This window comes from Akebia trifoliata, chromosome 11 (genome assembly GCF_017979445.1).
Source record: "Akebia trifoliata isolate Shusen 1 chromosome 11, ASM1797944v1, whole genome shotgun sequence".
Classification (NCBI taxonomy): domain Eukaryota; kingdom Viridiplantae; phylum Streptophyta; class Magnoliopsida; order Ranunculales; family Lardizabalaceae; genus Akebia; species Akebia trifoliata.
The window spans coordinates 38,681,578-38,702,883 of record NC_141385.1 but is presented as its reverse complement, the minus strand read 5'-3'; the positions used below and the strand labels follow the sequence as shown (position 1 = coordinate 38,702,883).

Below are 21,306 nucleotides of genomic sequence, written 5' to 3'. Positions count from 1 at the left end.
GAATAGGAAAAACCAGGAATGGTTATATTGATCATTTTGGAAGGTAAAGGTGTTGAACCAGGCTTTTTGGTAATCCCAGTAATTGTAATATTGTGGATTGAAGGGTTGAGAAAATTTTTTCATTGTGTTGGGGTTTTGTCCCCAGGTGTTGAGTGTAAGGATCTTTAGAATCTGGCACTTAGAATGGGAGATCCTATTTGAATCGTTCTTATCTGGAGTATGGGTGATAAGGGCAGAATCTGAGTCTACTAGGATAAACTCATAGAACTTTTGGGTCTTGGTATGGACAGAAGAAATGAAATGGTTTGGTTTGACAAAGATTGACTGGGCAATCGTCTTTGGGCACGACTTTTCTAGTTCTGGTTCTAGTGTCATTATTGGGCTTAAATTGGGCTTGTAGATGTATTGAGGTCTTAAAGAAAAGGGAGAACTGGATTCTTGTTCTTGGGTTGAAGAGGTTGCTATGGATCCTGAAAAAGGTTTTATTGGACTGGTGGTACCTAAGACTTGAAACCTGTTGGATAAGTTACTTGGAGACCCGAATTGGAGAGGATTGACTGGGGTTATCTTTGCTGGAGAGGCAGTTGCCATTGCATAAGAACTTTTGGATTTAGGTTTTAATGGGTTTTCACTCATCTTGTCTGTCTTGTAAAAATTCTCTGGTAAGAAAATCTGGTATAGAATTAGCTTCTCCTTTTATATATTCTATTTTGAAATCAAAAATAGATAATATAGCTTGCCACCTAGCGAAAATATGTTTTGAGGCAATATTTTTGACATCTTTTTCTAAAACAAATTTTGCAGATTTACAATCTATTCTTAAAATAAATTCTTGATTGAGCAAATCATCTTGAAATTTTGAAATACATAAAACAATGGACAAAATTTCTTTTTTGACAGTGGAATACTTTTGTTGTGTAGGGTTCCAAATTCCTGAGGTATATCTTACCAGTTGTTCTTTTCTTTCTTCTATTCTTTGTTTTAATATTCCTCCGTATCCTATGTCGCTTGCATCAGTTTCTACTATTTTTAATGATTGGGGATTTGGAATATTTAAACAGGGTATTTCCTTTAATCTTAGTTTTAATTGTTTTACTGCTTCTGTATGTTCTTTGGTCCACTCTGGAGGTTTTTTCCTTAACCTTTGAAACAAAGGTTTCGCTATGACATGTAGATTGTGATAAAAATCTCTTATATAATTTAGACTTTCTAAAAATCTCTGTAGCTGTTTTTTGTCCTTGATTTCATTAGGAAATTTATCTGCAAATTGTAGCGATCTGTCTATTGGAATTATTGTTCCGTCTTTGATATTATGTCCTAGGAATTTTATCTGTGTTTGGAATAGAACTATTTTTGGGGCTGAGATTACTAATCCATTATATTTAATGGTATTGACAAAGGTATCTAGATGTTTCCAATGTTGGTCTATTGATTTTGAGTATATTAGGACATCATCTATATATACTATTATGAATTTTGAAAATTGATTGAAAATGTCGTTCATGATTTTTTGAAATTCACTTGGAGCATTTTTTAGTCCAAATGGCATTACATTCCATTCATAATGTCCAAATGGTACTGTGAATGCTGTTTTATATCTATCTTTGTCTGTTATCTTGATTTGCCAGAAACCAGATTTCATGTCAAATTTTGAGAAGATATTGGCTTCATATAGTCTATTTAATAAATCTTTTTTGTTAGGTATTGGGTACCTTATCCATCTAAGGGCTTTATTTAGAAGCTTATAATTGATTACTAATCTGGGTACTCCCCTTTCTATTTCTGAATGTTTTCTGACATAAAAGGCAGGACAACTCCATGGAGAATTGCTTGGTCTGATGAGTTTTTTGTTTAATAAGTCTTGTATTTCTTTTTTGCAATATTCTAGATCTTCCTTTTTCATTTGAATAGGTCTTGCTTTTGTTTTGATTTCCTTTTCTATGAAGTCTGGTTCATATGGTAAATGGACTTCATGTTGTTTCCTATGCCAAAAGGCGTTAGGTATGTTGGAACATATTTGTTTTTCAAGATCTTGCTTAAATTCTTGTATTCTTGTTTTTAGTCTTGGATCTCTTAGTTGTTCTTCAATTTTTAACGAATTTATTTCTTGTTTTAGGAACTTCAATTGTTTTCTCTTTTTATTTATTAAATTGATTGTTTTTGTTATGGTTTTGTTTTTTATTATATCTAGTTCCTTTTCTTGGGGTTCTTGTATGAATTCAAATTGTATGTCTTGGTCTAACAGTTTACATCTTATCCCTTTTGAGTCTACTGTAAAAGGTTGTATTAATGCTAAAAATGGAGTTCCTAAGATTACAAACTGGGTTAGGTTTTTAACTAGGATAAAATGGGTGTTTATACAAATTCCTTGATTGCAGATATGAACATTGGTCAGCTTGTATTTTATTTTTAGACTTGATCCATCCGCTGTTGATACTCCTTCTGTAGTTTTCTCAAAATATTTTGTTGGTATTATACCTTCTTGTATACAGTTTAAATCTGCTCCTGAGTCTACTAAGGCGACAATTGTGATTGTGAATTCTTTATTGATTACTAGTTCTATGTTGACAAACCATTTTTGAAATTGTATTTTATTAATTATTTGTATAAAGTGTTCTTCTGGTTGTTCCTTATCTTGTATTATTTGTTTTTTCCTTCTTTATTGTTTCTCTTAACTGTAGTAAATATCCTTTTTGTAATTCTGGGTCTTTTATATTGTCAATATAGTCGAATAATACTCTCTGTTCTTTAGTTAAGGTGTTTATTGATTTACATTTACAAGTTGTATTACAAAATTGTAGTGAATGTTTCTTTCCTTCTTGTTCACTGGAGTTAGAGGCTGTTTCTTCAATTATTTCTTCTTGGCTACTACTAGTGTTATTGTATTCAGAGTTTATCATTAGATTTTCTAATTGTTCTTTTAAATCTTCGTTTATTTCTAAATCATTTATTTTTTGTTTTACTTTACATTGATTCTTGTAATGTCCTGTTTTTCCACATTTGAAACATATGGGTATCTTTTTCTTTTGTTTTGTTTGTTTTGAACGTTCAAAAGGTTTCTTCTTTTGGTATTTTGAAGTTTTCTTGTAGAAAGATGGTTGCTTTGGATAAGTGGTGTTTTTACTAATGTTACTCCTTCGGGGGCGAAAATGTTTTGAACGTTTGGAAATTTTGGAAGGCGAGGAGGTGTAAGGTGGAGGAAGCCCACATTGTTCACAGAATTGGCCTAATTCTTTTCTGGAGGAGATTCTATCTTGTTTTAATTTTTGTTGTAATCTAAGGTCATTACAAAGTTTGAGTCCTTCTTCATGTATATAGGCTATTAAATGTCCGTATGTAAGAGTATCGTATGGTATAGTACCATTATTGAGGGATCTGATTCTTGTACGAACTTTTTCAGCAAATAGTGTGGGTAGTCCTGAAATAAATTTTTCTTTCCAAAATCCTTGTGAGCAGTCAGCTCTTTGTAATACTCTTGTGAGGAAAACATCTTTATACCATCTGAAGTCATGGAGTTTAGGACATCTAAGATTTGTTAATAATTCTGAGGCTCTATTTCTATAGGGATCTGGGTCACCTATGAACTGTTTTGTTATAGCTAGAATGAGGGTATTGACAGCATCTCCTATGTCTTGTCCTTGTTCATTCTTTATTAAGACTCCCGTTTCAGTTGTCTTATTTTTTGTGAGAATGTATTGTTGTTGGTCAGCGGAGATATAATGGTCCCACCATCCTTTTAATTGGCCTGTGAATCCTGAGACTAGTCTTTGGGCTATTTGATGGTCTGGTGCATAAGGTTGTGCTGCCGTGCTTACCATGGTCATCTCTTGTAATAAACCTATTATATTGTATTCTGTTAATCCATCTATGTTCCATTCATATAGGGATTTTCCATCATATACTGATTGGGTAGTCATGCTTCTTTCTTCATATCCCATATCTATTGGAGAGGGTCTATTGTAATAGTTTGGTAAGTTTGGTCTAATTCTTGCCCTATGAATAGTGGTGGCCATATTGACTTCTTCTTGAAATTGATTTGAGAGTTGATCTAGATCAGTTATAGGCTCCTGTTGTTCATCATCTGGACTAGAATCTGTACTAGAATTGGATTCTATTTCCATTTTATTTACTACCGTAATCTCTTTTCCTTTTCCTAGATTGAGTTTAGCTAATTTCTCATTTATTTCTTGTAACATTTCTTGTTTATCTGGGATTGTTACCCTTAATTTCTCTGGTATTTCGTATGGTGTGAAAAGTGGGGTTTTGTTCTTTGTTTGATCTGTTATAACAGTCTGTTGGGCTTCTGAAGGTTTAGGACTTGAATTGTTTTCTATTCTTGTTAATTGTTCTCCAATAGAGTTGAGGTATCTATTTGTGTAATTATTTTGTTTCATTATATTATTTATATCTTTTCCTGTAGGTACTAAGGGCTCTGCTTCTGGTTTTACTGTTTTATAAGGTGATCCTATTACTGTGTCTTTATCTACAGGGATGACTATTTCATTTATTGGAGGAGGATGTATAGATTTTATTTGTCCTATTTTAGGAATATCCCATATATTTGATTTTATTATATATTGGAGAACAATTAACAAGAATAGAAAACAATTCAAGTCCTAAACCTTCAGAAGCCCAACAGGCTGTTATAACAGATCAAACAAAGAACAAAACCCCACTTTTCACACCATACGAAATACCAGAGAAATTAAGGGTAACAATCCCAGATAAACAAGAAATGTTACAAGAAATAAATGAGAAATTAGCTAAACTCAATCTAGGAAAAGGAAAAGAGATTACGGTAGTAAATAAAATGGAAATAGAATCCAATTCTAGTACAGATTCTAGTCCAGATGATGAACAACAGGAGCCTATAACTGATCTAGATCAACTCTCAAATCAATTTCAAGAAGAAGTCAATATGGCCACCACTATTCATAGGGCAAGAATTAGACCAAACTTACCAAACTATTACAATAGACCCTCTCCAATAGATATGGGATATGAAGAAAGAAGCATGACTACCCAATCAGTATATGATGGAAAATCCCTATATGAATGGAACATAGATGGATTAACAGAATACAATATAATAGGTTTATTACAAGAGATGACCATGGTAAGCACGGCAGCACAACCTTATGCAACAGACCATCAAATAGCCCAAAGACTAGTCTCAGGATTCACAGGCCAATTAAACATTTTCATTTGGATTCTCACCATGTAAAACTTGTAAAATTGTCAAGTTGTACATTCACTTTAGAAATTTTTACTGAAATATATCCTCATAAAAACATATTTTTAGTGGAGAAACACATGTTGATTTATCTGTATGTTATGCACTATTCTTTGGCACTACATTGCACTTCACAATATGAAAAAAGTTCATATTCGACAGTCCAAAACTATCGAATTTCATAAAAGTTAACGGATTATGGCGTCAAAATTTTCATTGTTGAATTTTTTTCTTCCAACAGATTGAAACCGTTGAGTTAATGGAGGATGAGAGAAATTTGACAATTCTAAGCCGTTGAATCCAAGGAACATCAAAAGTTACGATGACCCTAGACCATCAAAATTTGGTTTCTAAAATTCATGGGTCTTGGCCTATCGAATTTTAATATAGAATTTTTTAGTTTTCATGTAGTGCTTGCTCTTCTAATTGTTGTGGCATTCTAAATCCTCTTATACATAATTCAATCAGGTTTGTTAAGTCAATGTTGATTGGCATTATGGCTTGATTGACTACCAATCACTATTAAACTAAGATATGGTTATTTAATGGAGTCTAATAAAGAAAGCGGCCCTTGAGGTGAATGTCACCTTCTTAGCAGAAGTGCTTGGAGGTGCACTTGGCTCCACTATCATTGCTTCTATTTATGTTTACTTTTGTTCTATTCCATGTTGGTAAACTTTAAGTCCTTTGTTTGGATCCATTCAAAAAATCAAAATTCACATTTCAAGTATTCATCTGTGATGGTGACTCCGACTTTACTAGATTCTAAAGAGGGTTTTGTTGTATTTTTTCCATTACTACAAGTTTTTCGATCTTGAGTGTGATATAGCTCTCTTCAATATTTGGCAGGTCATTCCAGATTTAACATGTAAGTTGATAATGTGTTGTTATGATTTCTCTTTTGATTTTACATAACTTCTACACTTTCTTCTAGCAAAGATATTTTCCTGGAACAATCATATGAATAATTATAATCGTTGTTGTGATCATTGGCTTTTGTCCATTTATATGGGGGTAAGCATGATATCATTGTTACCCTTCATAAAGAATATGTTATTGAATTATTTTCATATGATATCATTGCAACTTATAATAATTTTTTCTTTATAAACCATTTTATTTTCTCTAGAGCTCAATGAACCAAACAGCCTGTATGATTATTAAGTTTCATTTTCATTTTCTTTTCTTTTTCACATTTTCTTCATATAATATTCGCACTTCTTTCTACGATGGTGGGGTTTATAGAAGATGGAGAAGAAGAATGCTGGAGTGACTTCAATATTAGCATTGATTCACACTTTGTTGACGTAAAGGTGTGTACGGAATCATAGATGTTTTTCATCGATATATGAGTGGAAACATATATAGTTGTGTGCTCACCTCCACGTCAGCAAAGTGTGAATCGATGTCAATCTTGAGGTCACTCAAGCATGACACTGTGAATAGTCACGCTAAATCTCTCAAACCACGTTCTGGGAGATTGTTTGAGACCATCTAAAATTATAGAAACTTATCTTTAAGATCTAAAATCTTCATTTGGTTGCATTCTTTCAGAAATCTTCATTGGGTTGTAAAAATCAAATTATAGAAACTTGTCTTTGGGATCTAAAATCTTCATTTGGTTGCATTCTTTCAAAAAGTCGATATTATAATCTAAAATTGGAGTCTAGTTTTGTTAATCCTTTTCTACATGTATATTTTTTTTCAAAATATTACTTGCCTAAGAACATCTCCAATGGCAATATTATATTTGTCTCTTTCAATTCTATTTTTTGAAATAATAAAGTAAAAAAAAAAAATGTCATATTTGACACATGTTTGTCCAATACTTCATTTAAAAAAAAATACTATTGATACGTTTTAGATAACAATTTGATAAAAAACAAATCGAAAATAATATTTTTTTTATGCTCTAAATGATAATTTGGTATATAAAAAAAAAAAATCCAAAATACATTTTGTCCAACAGAAAAGACACTTTAGCAAATTTTGAAATATTCTAAAAGTGATGCCAATTATAACATTACTTTTAACATATTCCAATTTTTAGAGACCATATGACACTTGCATTGCAAAGCTTTTATGTGAGACAATTCTAAAATTAGAGACATTGTTAGAGATGCTCCAAGTACCAGAACGTCATTTTGATGCTAAAGCATAAGTAAATATATTTTTTGAATTACAAGATATAGATAGTCATGCATTGTTGTCTTAAGAATCACCTTCCCAATAATAAAAAATTGTATCGTATAAAATTTCCTAGTGATGAGAAATGCTCTATTACCATTGCAATAATGCACCATACTTTTACTATTATAATGAGAAAAGGCAGATTAGACGTGGTATGACACCAAATTCATGCCCCTACCTTTATATTTTAAATTTAATAAACGCACAATATTTTGATTTAAAAAAATCAAGAAAATTGCAATTTACAATAGTATAATTTGCTTAATTTTCAAAATTACAAAAGTATTCTTTGAATTATATAATCTTTAAAAATTCTTTAATCAATATTTTAAATTATAAGTAAGTCCTTGTTACATTTGATTTTTGCAAATGCCATCTTCTAGTTGTATAATAAAATAATAGAATTTCTTAAACTTCCAGTGAGGTTTTTTGTTTATTTTTCCTTCTTACAATCATCAAAGTTGAGAAAGTAATGTATAAGCGTGAGGTTTAACATGAGATGGTGTAGTGTAGTTCAGGTCGGAAAAAAATAAAATAAAAAAGTAACTTCAACCATTTGCAAAGTAACACCACACAGGACAATTGAGACTTTGGTTGAAAGAAAAGTGAGCCACATCCGTTTTTTTCTCTTCAAAAAAATAATTGATAGGCCCCATGATAGGGCTGTGTTTCTTTATGTACCTTAATTTTTTTATATTTTCTTTTCTCAAGATAGAAAAATGTCAAATTATTAAGATTCACGATTCAAATAGTTAAGATCAACATTCTTAGTTTAACGCACTACAAAACAATTCCAATTCGTGAGTTTAAGTCCAGTTTACCCACACACACGCGCGCTCACGCACACATACACACAAACAAACAAACAAACATTACAATTATCACAACCATATGAACAAAACAAATTATGCATAGAAAATTCAATAATTTTTTAAATCACATATTGACCAATCAGATAATGTTGGATGTATTAAAATTTATTTAACGTGATTTGAAAAATAATTTATATTAAAAAAATACTAATGATGACACATGCACAAAACCATAGATAGATGGAGAAAAAAATCTATGATTTGGGCACATGGTATATCATTTATCACGACTCTAATGGAAATGCCCTGGTAAATCCAAATTATTTAAAATCCCATGCAAAAAAAAATTCTCATAATTTACCTAAAATATAAAAATAAAATAACAATTAATGTTTTAAATGAACATATTAGTTAGACGGAGTACTAGGATTTTTCATGATAAACATTTATACATTTGGAGATGATAAAGTGAGAAAGAAAAGATTAATGGTTCTCAATCTTTATAGATAATAATATTAAAATTAAACTGTATAAAAACCAAAATTCAAACATTTTCATCTTCTTCTTCTTTAGCCTGTTTACTCTCTCACTCTTTCTATATTCGTCCCCACTTATTAGTCTTAGAGAAACAGTTAAAGTTATTCTTCTCTAGTTATTAGTTAATTAGTTAATTTCAGTAGCACTAGTTGGTGGATTGATCTCTAGATCAGTCGAACAAAGAGAGAGTCAAAAAACTTGAACCAAAGGAGCACTCGTTGATGCTGCTTTCACTTGCTGTGATTCATCTTCATCTTCCTCCTCAGCATCCCATAGAAAATGCGCATATGATCCCAACACATAGCTGCACAATTTTATAATCAAAATCAAATCTTCATCACAACTCATTCAACCAAGTATATGATCCACAAATCAAATATGTTATTCTCAATTACCACTTACCAGTCGTCAGGAGACGATTGAACGGCTTGATCAAAGTAAGTTTTAGCTCTCTCTCCATCTCTATAAGTGTCCCAAATCAAATTTCCGTACAGAGACAACACTTCTCCGTCTCCTGGACTCGCTAATATCGCTCTCTCGTAATACTCCTCAGCTCTCACCACATCTCTCTTCACCTTTATTGATCAACAATTTGATCCACAAAATAAAATCAACCAGATCAGATCAAAATCAAAGATCTACAAACAAAGAACAAAAACAACAACTTCAGATTCAAACAAATAGAGACAAAGAATCACAGTACCTCATGCAAGAATTTTCCGTAATTCCTTAAAAGCAGAGGATTTTGTGGATCCATCTTCAACATCTCTTGATAATAAGCATCGATCTTGCTCTGATCTGCGTCATCACTACCTAAACTACCACCACTATCACCTCCGTCGCCGCCGCCACCGATTTTCCTTCCTTTTCCGATTCCTCCACCGGAAAACTCAATATCCTCCGGCAAAACCTCATTTTCCGGCGAAATTCCAGAACTTCGATCATAACTACACCGATCTAAATTTTTCTTCTTAAGAACTACAGATCTTCCACTATTTTCTTCCAATAGATCTTCTTCATCCACCTCTGGTATTCTTGATGGAAACGATCGTGAACCGGTGTTGGAAAACCGGTTCGAGACCTTGTAAACCGATTGGATCATGTCTATTTCTGAAAACGCTCTTCTGATGTACTTTGGAAGATTTTTCTTGTTTTTGATCTCCAAATGCAGAGAAGATCTCGGAGAAGATGATTGATTCTTATCGAAAAATAAGATTCCGATGACGGAAACGTGATAAGAGTAGGAAATGTTTTGCCAATCATGAATAGGAGAGTAGAGAACCGGTTCCGATACGGTTCGAATAAGAACAGATGTCATGATAGACCGGACCGGAAGAGAACAAAGCCTAAGAAGCGAACACTTCTCAGTTCTGACTGAAAGCGAAAAAGCCGTGTGGGAAGTCTTAATTTTATAATTAGGTAAACGCCGTTAGTGATAGAGACGGCGTTAAGTGAAGATATTTGAGGAAATGACACGCGTTATGTTTCACGTGGAGGGTCTAACTCTACTGCAGCTACTTTGGCGTTCAGGTATAGTGTCCTATTATCCATTTAAGAACTTCCACGTGTCTAATAGACCGTGACTTAATTGGACGTACATTTAAACCACGTGGACGTACGGAAATCGACGTGCTGATTTTTTCTTGTTAAAAGTTCGTTACATTACCTAATATGCCTCTTGACGTAAGTCTTCTTGAGAGATTAACATAGCTAATGACCTTAATACCCCCCAAACCAGTCAACTTTAACCTTGTTGTAGGGCTTTTTAACCTAAAAGATATTGATCTGGTAAATAGGTTTTTACACTAGAGCTTTTCCTCAAAATTTTCTAAATCATGAAAAGGGAAAGGTAGTTGACATGAAAGAAAAGAATATGAACCCTACCAACCAGCCCAATTCATTGATAAAGGTTGTTAACTAACCAATTATTGACACCTTCTATAGATAGCTCCCTTGACATCACCTTATAATCGAATCTAATCAATCAAAAGATGTATTTCTTAATTTGGATCCTTAAGATAAGATGAAGTACGACTTAAAAATAATTAGGTCCGATTTAAATGTGTGTAATTTTTTGTTAGTTCAACATAATTTGGATTGGATTTATAACTTATGTAAATGACCTATTTATATAGTGTTTCTAAGTAGGATTTTGTTTCTATTATTATTATAATTATTATAACAAGTCTACCTTCAAGTCTAAGTCTTTTCTATAGAAAAGAGTAAAGAAATAAAGAAATCAAAGAGAAAAGAGGTTGAGAGATTTGAGAATATTGAGATTTAGAAAAAGGTGAAGCTATGTAATAAAGGGAATCCTTATATTGATTTACCCCATTTTTTCATGTTGAAATCGAGCTCTAACGCTCATACCTCCATGGACGTAATCTTCAGGTGAACCACATAAGATCTCGTGTTGTGAATATTGTGTTCTTACTCTTTTTTTTTATGTGATTGTTTATCTTATTTGCATTTACTACTATTAGTTGGATTATCTTTCATTGTCATTATCAAACAAGATCTTTGAATGTGTAGCATACATGGTGTTTGGTAAAATACCCAATAGGTGTTTGGTGAAATACCTAATAGGCGTTTGGTCAAATTACTAAGTAAGCTTCATAAAAATGTTCACATACACAACATAAAGAACCTAAAAGAGAATGTATTCTCCCCTCCTTACTTATGTAGATTATCTAAAAAGGACAGTGCTTGGAAAACAAATTGGTATTTATTTGGCCTCAAAACTCATGAAAAAGAAATTGATCAACAAATTTGTTAATGTGTAAAAATTATTCTTGTTAATATTGCATTTTCTTTTTCTTTCTTTTTTTTCTGTTCTTTTTATTAGTACTTTTGTTATTGTTATGTGTATTTCTTTATATTTTCCCCCCTACAAAGAACAAAGTGATATCTATAGATCAACAAGAGGATCAAAGAATATCAGGTTTGACCTCAAAACTCATGAAAAAGAAATTGATCAACACACTTGTCAAAGTGTGAAATTTTTTCTTGTAAATATTGCATTTTCTTTTTCATTTGTTTTTTTCCCTCTCTGTACTTTTTGTTGTAATTTTTGCTATTTTGTTGTTGTGTTGTGTGTATGTGTGTGTGAACATATAGTTTTGTTAATCGATATATATGAAAAACACTTTAATGTTTTTCATGAGTGACTTATTAGTTGGTTTGATACATTGCAAAATAACTTTGAGGTCATGGGATCAAATACAGCTTACCCATAAATAAATAAAAACCACAAAGAGGGACTTGGATCAAGAGGACATACTCTCTTTTTAGCTAGTTTTTATTTCTAGTCTCCCTTTTGTATTGTGGCAAAACCTTTCTTCATTTTGAAAGGATTTCCATTGAGATTTTGTATGGTAGACCATTGATGAGAAAATTTACTATTATGATATACTATTCTCATAGATTTAATCTACCTTTTTATGCCTCCTAAATTCTTAGTGTCAGTTTTACAATGCTGACCATTTAATTATTCATCTGAAGAAGTATTGTGTCAGCAAAAAGTAAATGACAAATTAAATACATAAATGACTAATAATGAAGCATAATTGTTTTTTTTTTTTTTAAACATTCATTGTTTCAGATTGCCATTTAAGCTGCAAAACAAATTAATACTTGTACGGTTGTACTCAGGGTAAGACTTGTCATTACTTTGTTTTACTCTATTAAGAAGATGAGAGGCATACCGATTAGAAAAACAAGATGAGAGGGTTGTGGCCCATCATTCATTTTGAAATTCATATATTTCCTGAGAAAAAAACAAGAACATGTACAAACTTTCCTTTGTTATCTTAACTCTTGTGTTTAAATTTGATGTGTGAAACACATCGTAAAAAACTATTGAGATCTCTGTCTACAATTTACATTCTATTGGTTTCTTATTTTATGGTCATTTTTCTAATTGTTCCAATGATTAAGTCTCTTATCATGTATATATCATTGGTATCCAAAGCTCTAAAACAACAATTAGTTTGCATCCCAAAGGTTCTGATAAATGTTCCAATAGGCTTGAGGCTGAGGCCTCAATAAAGCTACTGTTGACGTAGAATCCAGTTAATTATACGCAACATGGCTCATTCACAATGAAAGAAACATATGATTCAAACAGTTCAAACTTAATTTATACATTCTTTTAGAATTATACAATATACAATTGGGTATCCTCAATTGTATAAACAAAATGTTATTACTCCTTCAGATTGTGATTGTTAGACAAGTTAACGGGGTGGTTGCAAAATGCTATAGAAGCATTGACATGACATGAGTACTCTCCATATAAATTTAAATCTAAAGACATCTTTTTCTATATCATAATTTTATTGTCTAGCTTTTGTTAATTGTAATTTTTGGTCTTCCACATAAAGAATATTTTCATTTGGATTCTCACCATATAAAACTTGTAGAATTGCCAAGTGGTACATTCACTTTAGAAATTTTTACTGAAATATATCCTCATAAAAACATATTTTTAGTGGTGAAACACATGTTGATCTATCTGTATGTTATGCACTATTATTTGGCACTACATTGTACTTCACAACATGAAAAAAGCTCATATTCGACGGTCCAAGGCTGTCGAATTTCATTAAAGTTAACAGACCATATCGTCAAATTTTTCATTGTCGAATTTTTTCTTCCAACAAGTAGAAACTGTTGAATTAATAGAGGATGGGAGAAATTTGACAATTCTAAGTCATTGAATCCAGGGAACATCAAAAGTTACGACGACCCTAGACCATCAAATTTTGGTTTCTAAAATTCATGGGTCTTGACTCATCGAATTTTAATATAGAATTTTTTAGTTTTCATGTAGTGCTTGCTCTTCTAATTGTTGTGGCATTCTAAATCCTCTTATACACAATTCAATCAGGTTTGTTAAGTCACTGTTGATTGGCTTTATGGCTTGATTGACTACCAATCACTATTAAACTAAGATATGGTTATTTAATGGCGTCTAATAAAGAAAGGGGCCCTTGAGGTGAATGTCACCTTCTTGGCAAAAGTGCTTGGAGGTGCACTTGGTTATACTATCATTGCTTCTATTTATTTACTTTTGTTCTATTGCATGTTGGTAAACTTTAAGCCCTCTTGGTGGATCCATTCAAAAAACCAAAATTCACATTTCAAGTATTCATCTGTGATGGTGACTCCGACTTTACTAGATTCTAAAGAGGGTTTTGTTGTACTTTTTCCATTACTACAAGTTTTTCGATCTTGAGTGTGATATAGATCTCTTCAATATTTGGTAAGTCAGTCCTAATTTAACATGCAAGTTGATAATGTGTTGTTATGATTTCCCTTTTGATTTTACATAACTTCTACACTTTCTTCTAGCAAAGATATTTTCCTGGAACAGTCATGAATAATTATAATCGTTGCTTTGGTCATTGGCTTTTGTCCATTTATATGGGGTAAGCATGATATCATTGTTAACCTTGATAAAGAATATGTTATTGAATTATTTTCATATATTGATTGAAAACAAGGGCTTGAATGTGTGGTTACTTCTGATTAATATGTAATCTATGTTATAACCCCCACTATGCGAAAAAAGCCCATATTTGACTGCCTTGGGCCATCAAATTTCATAAAATTCGACGGACAAAAAAGTTAAATTGGTGTCAAAATTTTCATTGTCAAATTTTTGTTTTCGATGGTTTGAAACTATCAAATTAATGAAGGATGGGAGAAATTTGACAATTCTAAACCGTCAAATCTGGGAACATTAAGAATTTTGATGGTCTTAGACTGTCAAAATTCAGTTTCTAAAATCTGTGGGCCTTGGCCCGTCAATTTTTTTCTGTGGAATTTTTCAGTTTTCCTGTAGTGCCCTTCCACTCCCTCCCTCCCCACTCTCCACTCCCCTTGGTGATTTTATACATATTCTTGGAAAAGTTTTTCAACTCGTACAAATATAGATCTTGTGCTGCAATTCGAAGTCCATATTCCTATTGAAAAAATACTACTTGAATGCCTTAATTATCGAAGAAAGCTATGATTAAGAATACCATGTAACCACTAAATATGGGGATTTGCATGGTCAAGCTATGATACTAAATAGAATATAGAGTCAATTTTTTTATTTTATTTATTAATTAATTATTTATTTTTATTTTTTTTGGGTTGGGGGGGTTGATATTCATCTCTTAAACCTAATATTGTTCCTCCCATCGATGTTCTACTTGCAAGTAGGAGGGACAAAAATATAGGAAATATGTGCATCTTCAATTTAACGTAAAATTTTAAAATAATAATTTTTAATTTATTATCAAATAAATATATACACGTGCAAAGCACATGCACTTTAATAGTATAATCTAAAATTGCAACCTAGTTTTCCCCGAATCCTATCCATTTTCTGCATTTAATTATATTATTGAAAATATTGCATGACTAAGGACTAGAACATCCCTTTAGTGCAAAAACACTAGAAAACAGATTTTCAAATTTACAAGAAATAGTCTTGCATCGCTTCTAATTTTAAGTCTATTTCTATTTCTGATATTCTAGAATCACTTTTACAACCATTAAAAGAATTGTGCAATAAAATTTCTAAACTAACAAAAAGGCTCTTGTTTTTCTCTTTTCAACTATCAAAGTTGAGAAAGGTATGGATGTATGAAGTATGAACATTGTATTGACACGTATGATATTGCATGAAAGGGTCTAACCCTACTGCAGACACGTAGGCATGCATTTGCCAGGTGTAGGGTCCTCAAAGGTTTTCGTTTCTATCATTAAACAAGAAAACCAAGTGGAGACGAAGTCTTTCTCTCACTAGCATAAAGAGGAATGAACTCTTCATTATATACAAACACCACTCCACAATGGTGAGGTTTACATAGAAAATTAATTATATTTAGATACGATGAACATATAATATTTTACGCCAACCCTTTTTCTTAGAGTCATGATAATATGATGCTCCCTCCCTCCCTCTTAGAATCATAGATCATTTGTGTTGGGATATGTAGAATCATAAATATTTTTCTTGTGTATCTTAAGGCAAATGATCTACGACTCTATGATGGGGGCGTAGGGGTGCATTGTCAGAGGAGAGTGTCATATTATCAGGGTTCTTTTTCTTAAGATTTTATAGTTTATAATTTATTTTTTTTCATAATAACCATTTGATTGTTTCTAGAGTACAATGAACCAAACAGTACGTATGATTAATTAGTTTCATTTTCATTTTCTTTTCTTTTTTCACATTTTCTTCATATAATATTCACATAATATTCTACTATGGTGAGGTTTATAGAAGATGAAGAAGGATAATGCTGGAGTGACTTCACTATGAGCATTGATTCACACTTTGCTGACGTAAAGGTGTGTACGGAATTATACATGTTTTTCATCAATATATGAGTGAAGGGTCTCGTTCAACAACAAACATTTTGGCAAAACATTTTTCAAAACATGGGTTAGAGGTTTTGGAATGGGCTGATTTTTGGTGAGGATGATCTCTACGGTGAGGAGATCATCCTCACCAAAAATCAGCCCATTCCAAAACTTCTAGCCCTAGTTTACAAGTTGAAAAATTGTGGACCGTCCATTTTTTGTAAATCATTTTTGATGGAATTAGAAGTTTTGGAATGGGCTGATTTTTGGTGATGATGATCTCCTCACCGTAGAGATCATCCTCACCAAAAATCAGCTCATTCCAAAACCTCTAACCCATGTTTTGAAAAATGTTTTGCCAAAATATTTGTTGCTGAACATTTCCCATGAGTGAAAATCATATATGGTTGTGTGCTCACCTCCATGTCAGTAAAGTGTGAATCGATGTCAATCTTGAGGTCACTCAAGCACGACACTATAAATAGCCATGCTAAATCTCTCAAATTACATTCTGGGAGACAGTTTGAGACCATTTAAAATTATAGAAACTTTTCGTTAGAATCTAAAATCTTCATTCATTTGGTTGCATTCTTTCAAAAAGTTGATATTATAATTTAAAATTGAAATTTAGTTATGTTAACCCTTTTCTACATGCATGTGTATTTTTTCAAAACATTACATGCCTAAGAACATCTCCAATGGTAATATTATATTTATCTCTTTTAATTCTATTTTTTGAAATAATAAAGGAAAAAAAATATTATATTGACACACGTCTCTCTAATACTTCATCGAAAAAAATGATATTGATACATTTTTTATAATGATTTAATAAAAAATAAATTGAAAATAATATATTTTTATGTTTTGAATGATAATTTAGTATAAATAAAAAATTCAAAATACACTTTATCCAACATAAAATATACTTTAGCAAATTTTGAGATATTCTAAAAGTGATGTCAATTATAACATTGCTTTTAATATATTCCAATTTTTAGAGACCATATGATACTTGGATTGCAAAGCTTTTATATAAGACAATTCCAAAATTTGAGATGCCGAGATGCTCTAAATACTAGAACGTCATTTTGATGTTAAATTACAAGTAAATATATTTTTGAATTACAAGATATATTCAAGCATCATAGCCTTAAGAATCACTTTCACAATAATAAAAGGCAGATTAGACGTGCATGACACCAAATTCAGGTCCCCCACTTTTATATTTTAAATTTAATAGAATCACGATCATTTTAATAATAATAAATAAATAAATTAAGAAAATTGTAATTTACAACAGTATAATTCTCTTAATTTTCACAATTATAAAAATATTTTTTTTAATTATATAATCTTTAAAACCGTTTTAATCAATATTTTAAATTATAATTAAGCACTTTTTGAAACATTGATTTTACAAATGCCACCTCCTAATTGTATAATAAAATAATAGAATTTCTTAAACTTTTAGTGAGGGTTTTTTTTATATATCTTTTCTTACAATCATCAAAGTTGAGAAAGTAATGGCTATGTATGCGTGTGAGCTAAGATAAACATGAAGATTGTGTAGTTCAGGTTAGAAAAAAGCTTTAACCACTTGCAAAGAAACGCCATAGAGGAAAATTGAGACTTTGGTTGAAAGAAAAGTGACCCTCATCCGTTTTTTTCTCTTCAAAAAATTAATTCATAGACCCCATGATAGGGATGTGTTTCTATATGTAACCTAATTTTTGGAGTTCTAATTTTTTTATTTTATCTTAAAATAATAATAAAAAAAAATTCAAATTGTTGAGATTTATGACTGAAATCGTCAAGATCATTGTAAACAAGATTGATCACACAATAATTTATGTTCAGATGTTACAATCAACAATTTAGATTTGTTAGTTTGATGCATTGCAAAACAATTCTAGGTCGTGGGTTTAAATCCAATTTATCTATACACACACACAAAAACAAACAAATAAATACAATTATCACAATGACATGAATAAAAAATAAAAAATTATGCATAAAAATTTAATAATTCTTTGAATCGTATATTGACCAATCACATTAAGTTGCATGTATTAAAATTTATTTAATATGATTTAAAAAATAATTTATATTAAAAAAACTAATAATACACATGTACAAAATCATAGGTATACAAAGAAAAAAATCTATGATTTGGGCACATGGCATATTATTTATCAGGACTGTAATGGAAATGCACTCGTCACAAATTGCATCCTGTGATTGGTCAATCCAAATTATTTAAAATTTCATGCAAAAAAATTCTCATAACTTATCTAAAATATAAAAATAAAATAATAATTAATGTTTTAAATGAACATATTATTATCTAAAATATTAAAATAAAATAATAATTAATATTTTAAATGAACATATTAGTCAGAAGGAGTTCTAGGATTTTTCATGATAAGCACACTTACAAAATCATAGGTATTCGAAGAAAAAAATCTATTATTTGAGCACATGGCATACTATTTATCAAGACTGGACTGTAATGAAAATGCGCTCATCACAAATTGCATCCTGTGATTGGTCAATTCAAATTATTTAAAATCCCATGCAAAAAATTTCTCATAATTTATCTAAAATATAAAAATAAAATAACAATTAATGTTTTAAATGAACGTATTACTCAGAAGGAGTTCTAGGATTTTTCATGATAAACTTTTATTCATTCAGAGATGATAAGGTGAGAAAGAAAAGATTAATAGTCCTCAATCTTTATAGACAATAATATTAAAATTAAACTGTACAACAACCAAAATTCAAACATTTTCATCTTCTTCTTCTTTGGCCTGTTTGCTCTCTCTCTTCTTATATTCGCCCCCACTTATTAGTCTTAGAGAAACAGTTAAAGTTTTTTTTCTCTGGTTATTAGTTAATTAGTTAATCACAGTAGCGGTAGTTGGTGGATTGATCTCTAGATCAGTCGAACAAAGAGAGAGTCAAAAAACTTGAACCAAAGGAGCACTCGTAGATGCTGCTTTCACTTGCTGTGATTCGTCTTCGTCTTCCTCCTCAGCATCCCAAAGAAAATGCGCATATGATCCCAACACATAGCTGCACAATTTTATAATCAAAATCAAATCTTCATCACAACTCATTCAACCAAGTATATGATCCACAAATCAAATATGTTATTCTCAATTACCAGTCGTCAGGAGACGATTGAACGGCTTGATCAAAGTAAGTTTTAGCTCTCTCTCCATCTCTATAAGTGTCCCAAATCAAATTTCCGTACAGAGACAACACTTCTCCGTCTCCTGGACTCGCTAATATCGCTCTCTCGTAATACTCCTCAGCTCTCACCACATCTCTCTCCACCTTTATTGATCAACAATTTGATACACAAAATAAAATCAACAAGATCAGATCAAAATCAAAGATCTACAAACAAAGAGCAAAATCAACAACTTCAGATTCAAACAAAGAGAGACAAAGAATCACAGTACCTCATGCAAGAATTTGCCGTAATTCCTTAAAAGCAGAGGATTTTGTGGATCCATCTTCAACATCTCTTGATAATAAGCATTGATCTTGCTCTGATCTGCGCCATCACTACCTAAACTACCATCACTATCACCTCCGTCACCGCCGCCACCGATTTTCTTTCCTTTTCCGATTCCTCCACCGGAAAACTCAATCTCCTCCGGCAAAACCTCATTTTCCGGCAAAATTCCAGAACTACACCGATCTAAAATTTTCTTCTTAAGAACCACAGATCTTCCACTATTTTCTCCCAATAGATCTTCTTCATCCACCTCTGGTATTCTCGATGGAAACGATCGTGAACCGGTCTTGGAAAACCGGTTCGAGACCTTGTAAACCGATTGGATCATGTCGGTTTCTGAAAACGCTCTTCTGATGTACTTTGGAAGATTTTTCTTGTTTTTGATCTCCAAATGCAGAGAAGATCTCGGAGAAGATGATTGATTCTTATCGGAAAATAAGATTCCGATGGCGGAATCGTGATAAGAGTTGGAAAACTTTTGCGAATCGTGAATAGGAGAGAAGAGAACCGGTTCCGAACCGGTTCGAATAAGAACAGATGTCATGATAGACCGGACCGTAAGAGAGCAAACCTAAGAAGAGAGCACTTCTCAGTCCTGACTGAGAGCGAAAAAGCAGTGTGGGAAGTGTGAATTTTATAGGTAGCTAAACGCCGTTAGTGACAGAGACGGCGTTAAGTGAACATGTTTGAGGAAATGACACGCGTGATGTTTCACGTGAGGGTGTAACCCCACTGTCCCATTGTCCATTCATGAACTTCCACGTGTCTCAAGACCGTGACTAACTTGAACGTCATTTTCGCCACGTGTACGTACGGAAATCGATGTGTTGATTTTGTCTTAAAAGTTCGTTACATAATTTATAATGCCTCTTGACGTAAGTCTTCTTGAAAGGTTAACATAGATAATGACCTTAATACCCCCCAAACCAGACATCTTTAACCTTATTGTTTGTAGATATTTTAACATAAAAGATATTGATTAGGTTAATAACTTTTTACACTAGAACTGTTCCTCAAAATTTTCTAAATCATGAGAAGGGAAAGGTAGTTGACATGAAAGAAAAGAATATGAACCCCACCAACCATCCCAATTCATTGATAAAGGTTGTTAACTAATCAATTATTGACACTTTCTATAGATAACTCCCTTCACATCACCTTATAATCGAATCTAATCAATCCATAGATGTATTTATTGGTTTGGAACCTTAAGATAAGATGGAGTTTAAGTGGTTAGGTAAGAAAGATGGAGGTAAAAAAATCTGAATTGATTTATGAGGATGCAAATTTTCTTTCAATTTCATTATCCTTTCTTTCAGTTTGATAGTTAATCTTATATTTTGATTGTTATTTATATTGTTTCTGTAATTACACTTCAACGATGAAGTTAGTAGAAATTTTAAAAAAAATTCATATTATATAATAGAAAATTACCTATCTTACCTTCAATATTAATTTTTATATATTTTTTGAAAATCTTTAGACATATCATAATTGTGCTTGTTATATCTCATGTATCAAAATGATCGAAATCACAGTACATGATTCTTTAGAGATTTGATTTCATAAAATATTCTTCTGTTCATGATGGATACATATCGGTATTTGAGAGTGGTGTTTCTGTTGCACCTAATTTCTAGAGTTCG

The 21,306-nt window shown here is 31.7% G+C and overlaps 1 protein-coding gene across 1 annotated transcript; it reads right to left on the bottom strand.

The window, feature by feature from the left end:
* Positions 1 to 8,704: 8,704 nt before the first annotated feature.
* On the bottom strand, positions 8,705 to 20,277 carry LOC147391559 (uncharacterized). Its single transcript, XM_086459082.1, has 6 exons — positions 19,602 to 20,277; positions 19,301 to 19,473; positions 19,104 to 19,209; positions 9,476 to 10,183; positions 9,175 to 9,347; positions 8,705 to 9,076 (listed from the first exon to the last, which is right to left on the bottom strand). Exons 1-6 carry the CDS (start codon positions 20,202 to 20,204, stop codon positions 8,962 to 8,964), a joined length of 1,878 nt encoding a protein of 625 aa, XP_086315208.1. The 5' UTR covers positions 20,205 to 20,277; the 3' UTR covers positions 8,705 to 8,961.
* Positions 20,278 to 21,306: the final 1,029 nt, after the last annotated feature.

Coding starts and splice junctions, on each gene's coding strand:
- LOC147391559 (XM_086459082.1), bottom strand. CDS start 20,204: ATGACATCTGTTCTTATTCGAACCGGTTCGGAACCGGTTCTCTTCTCT. Junction 19,210..19,300: donor CAATCGTCTCCTGACGACTG/GTAATTGAGAAT, acceptor AAAATTGTGCAG/CTATGTGTTGGGATCATATG. Junction 9,348..9,475: donor ACGGAAAATTCTTGCATGAG/GTACTGTGATTC, acceptor TGATCAATAAAG/GTGAAGAGAGATGTGGTGAG.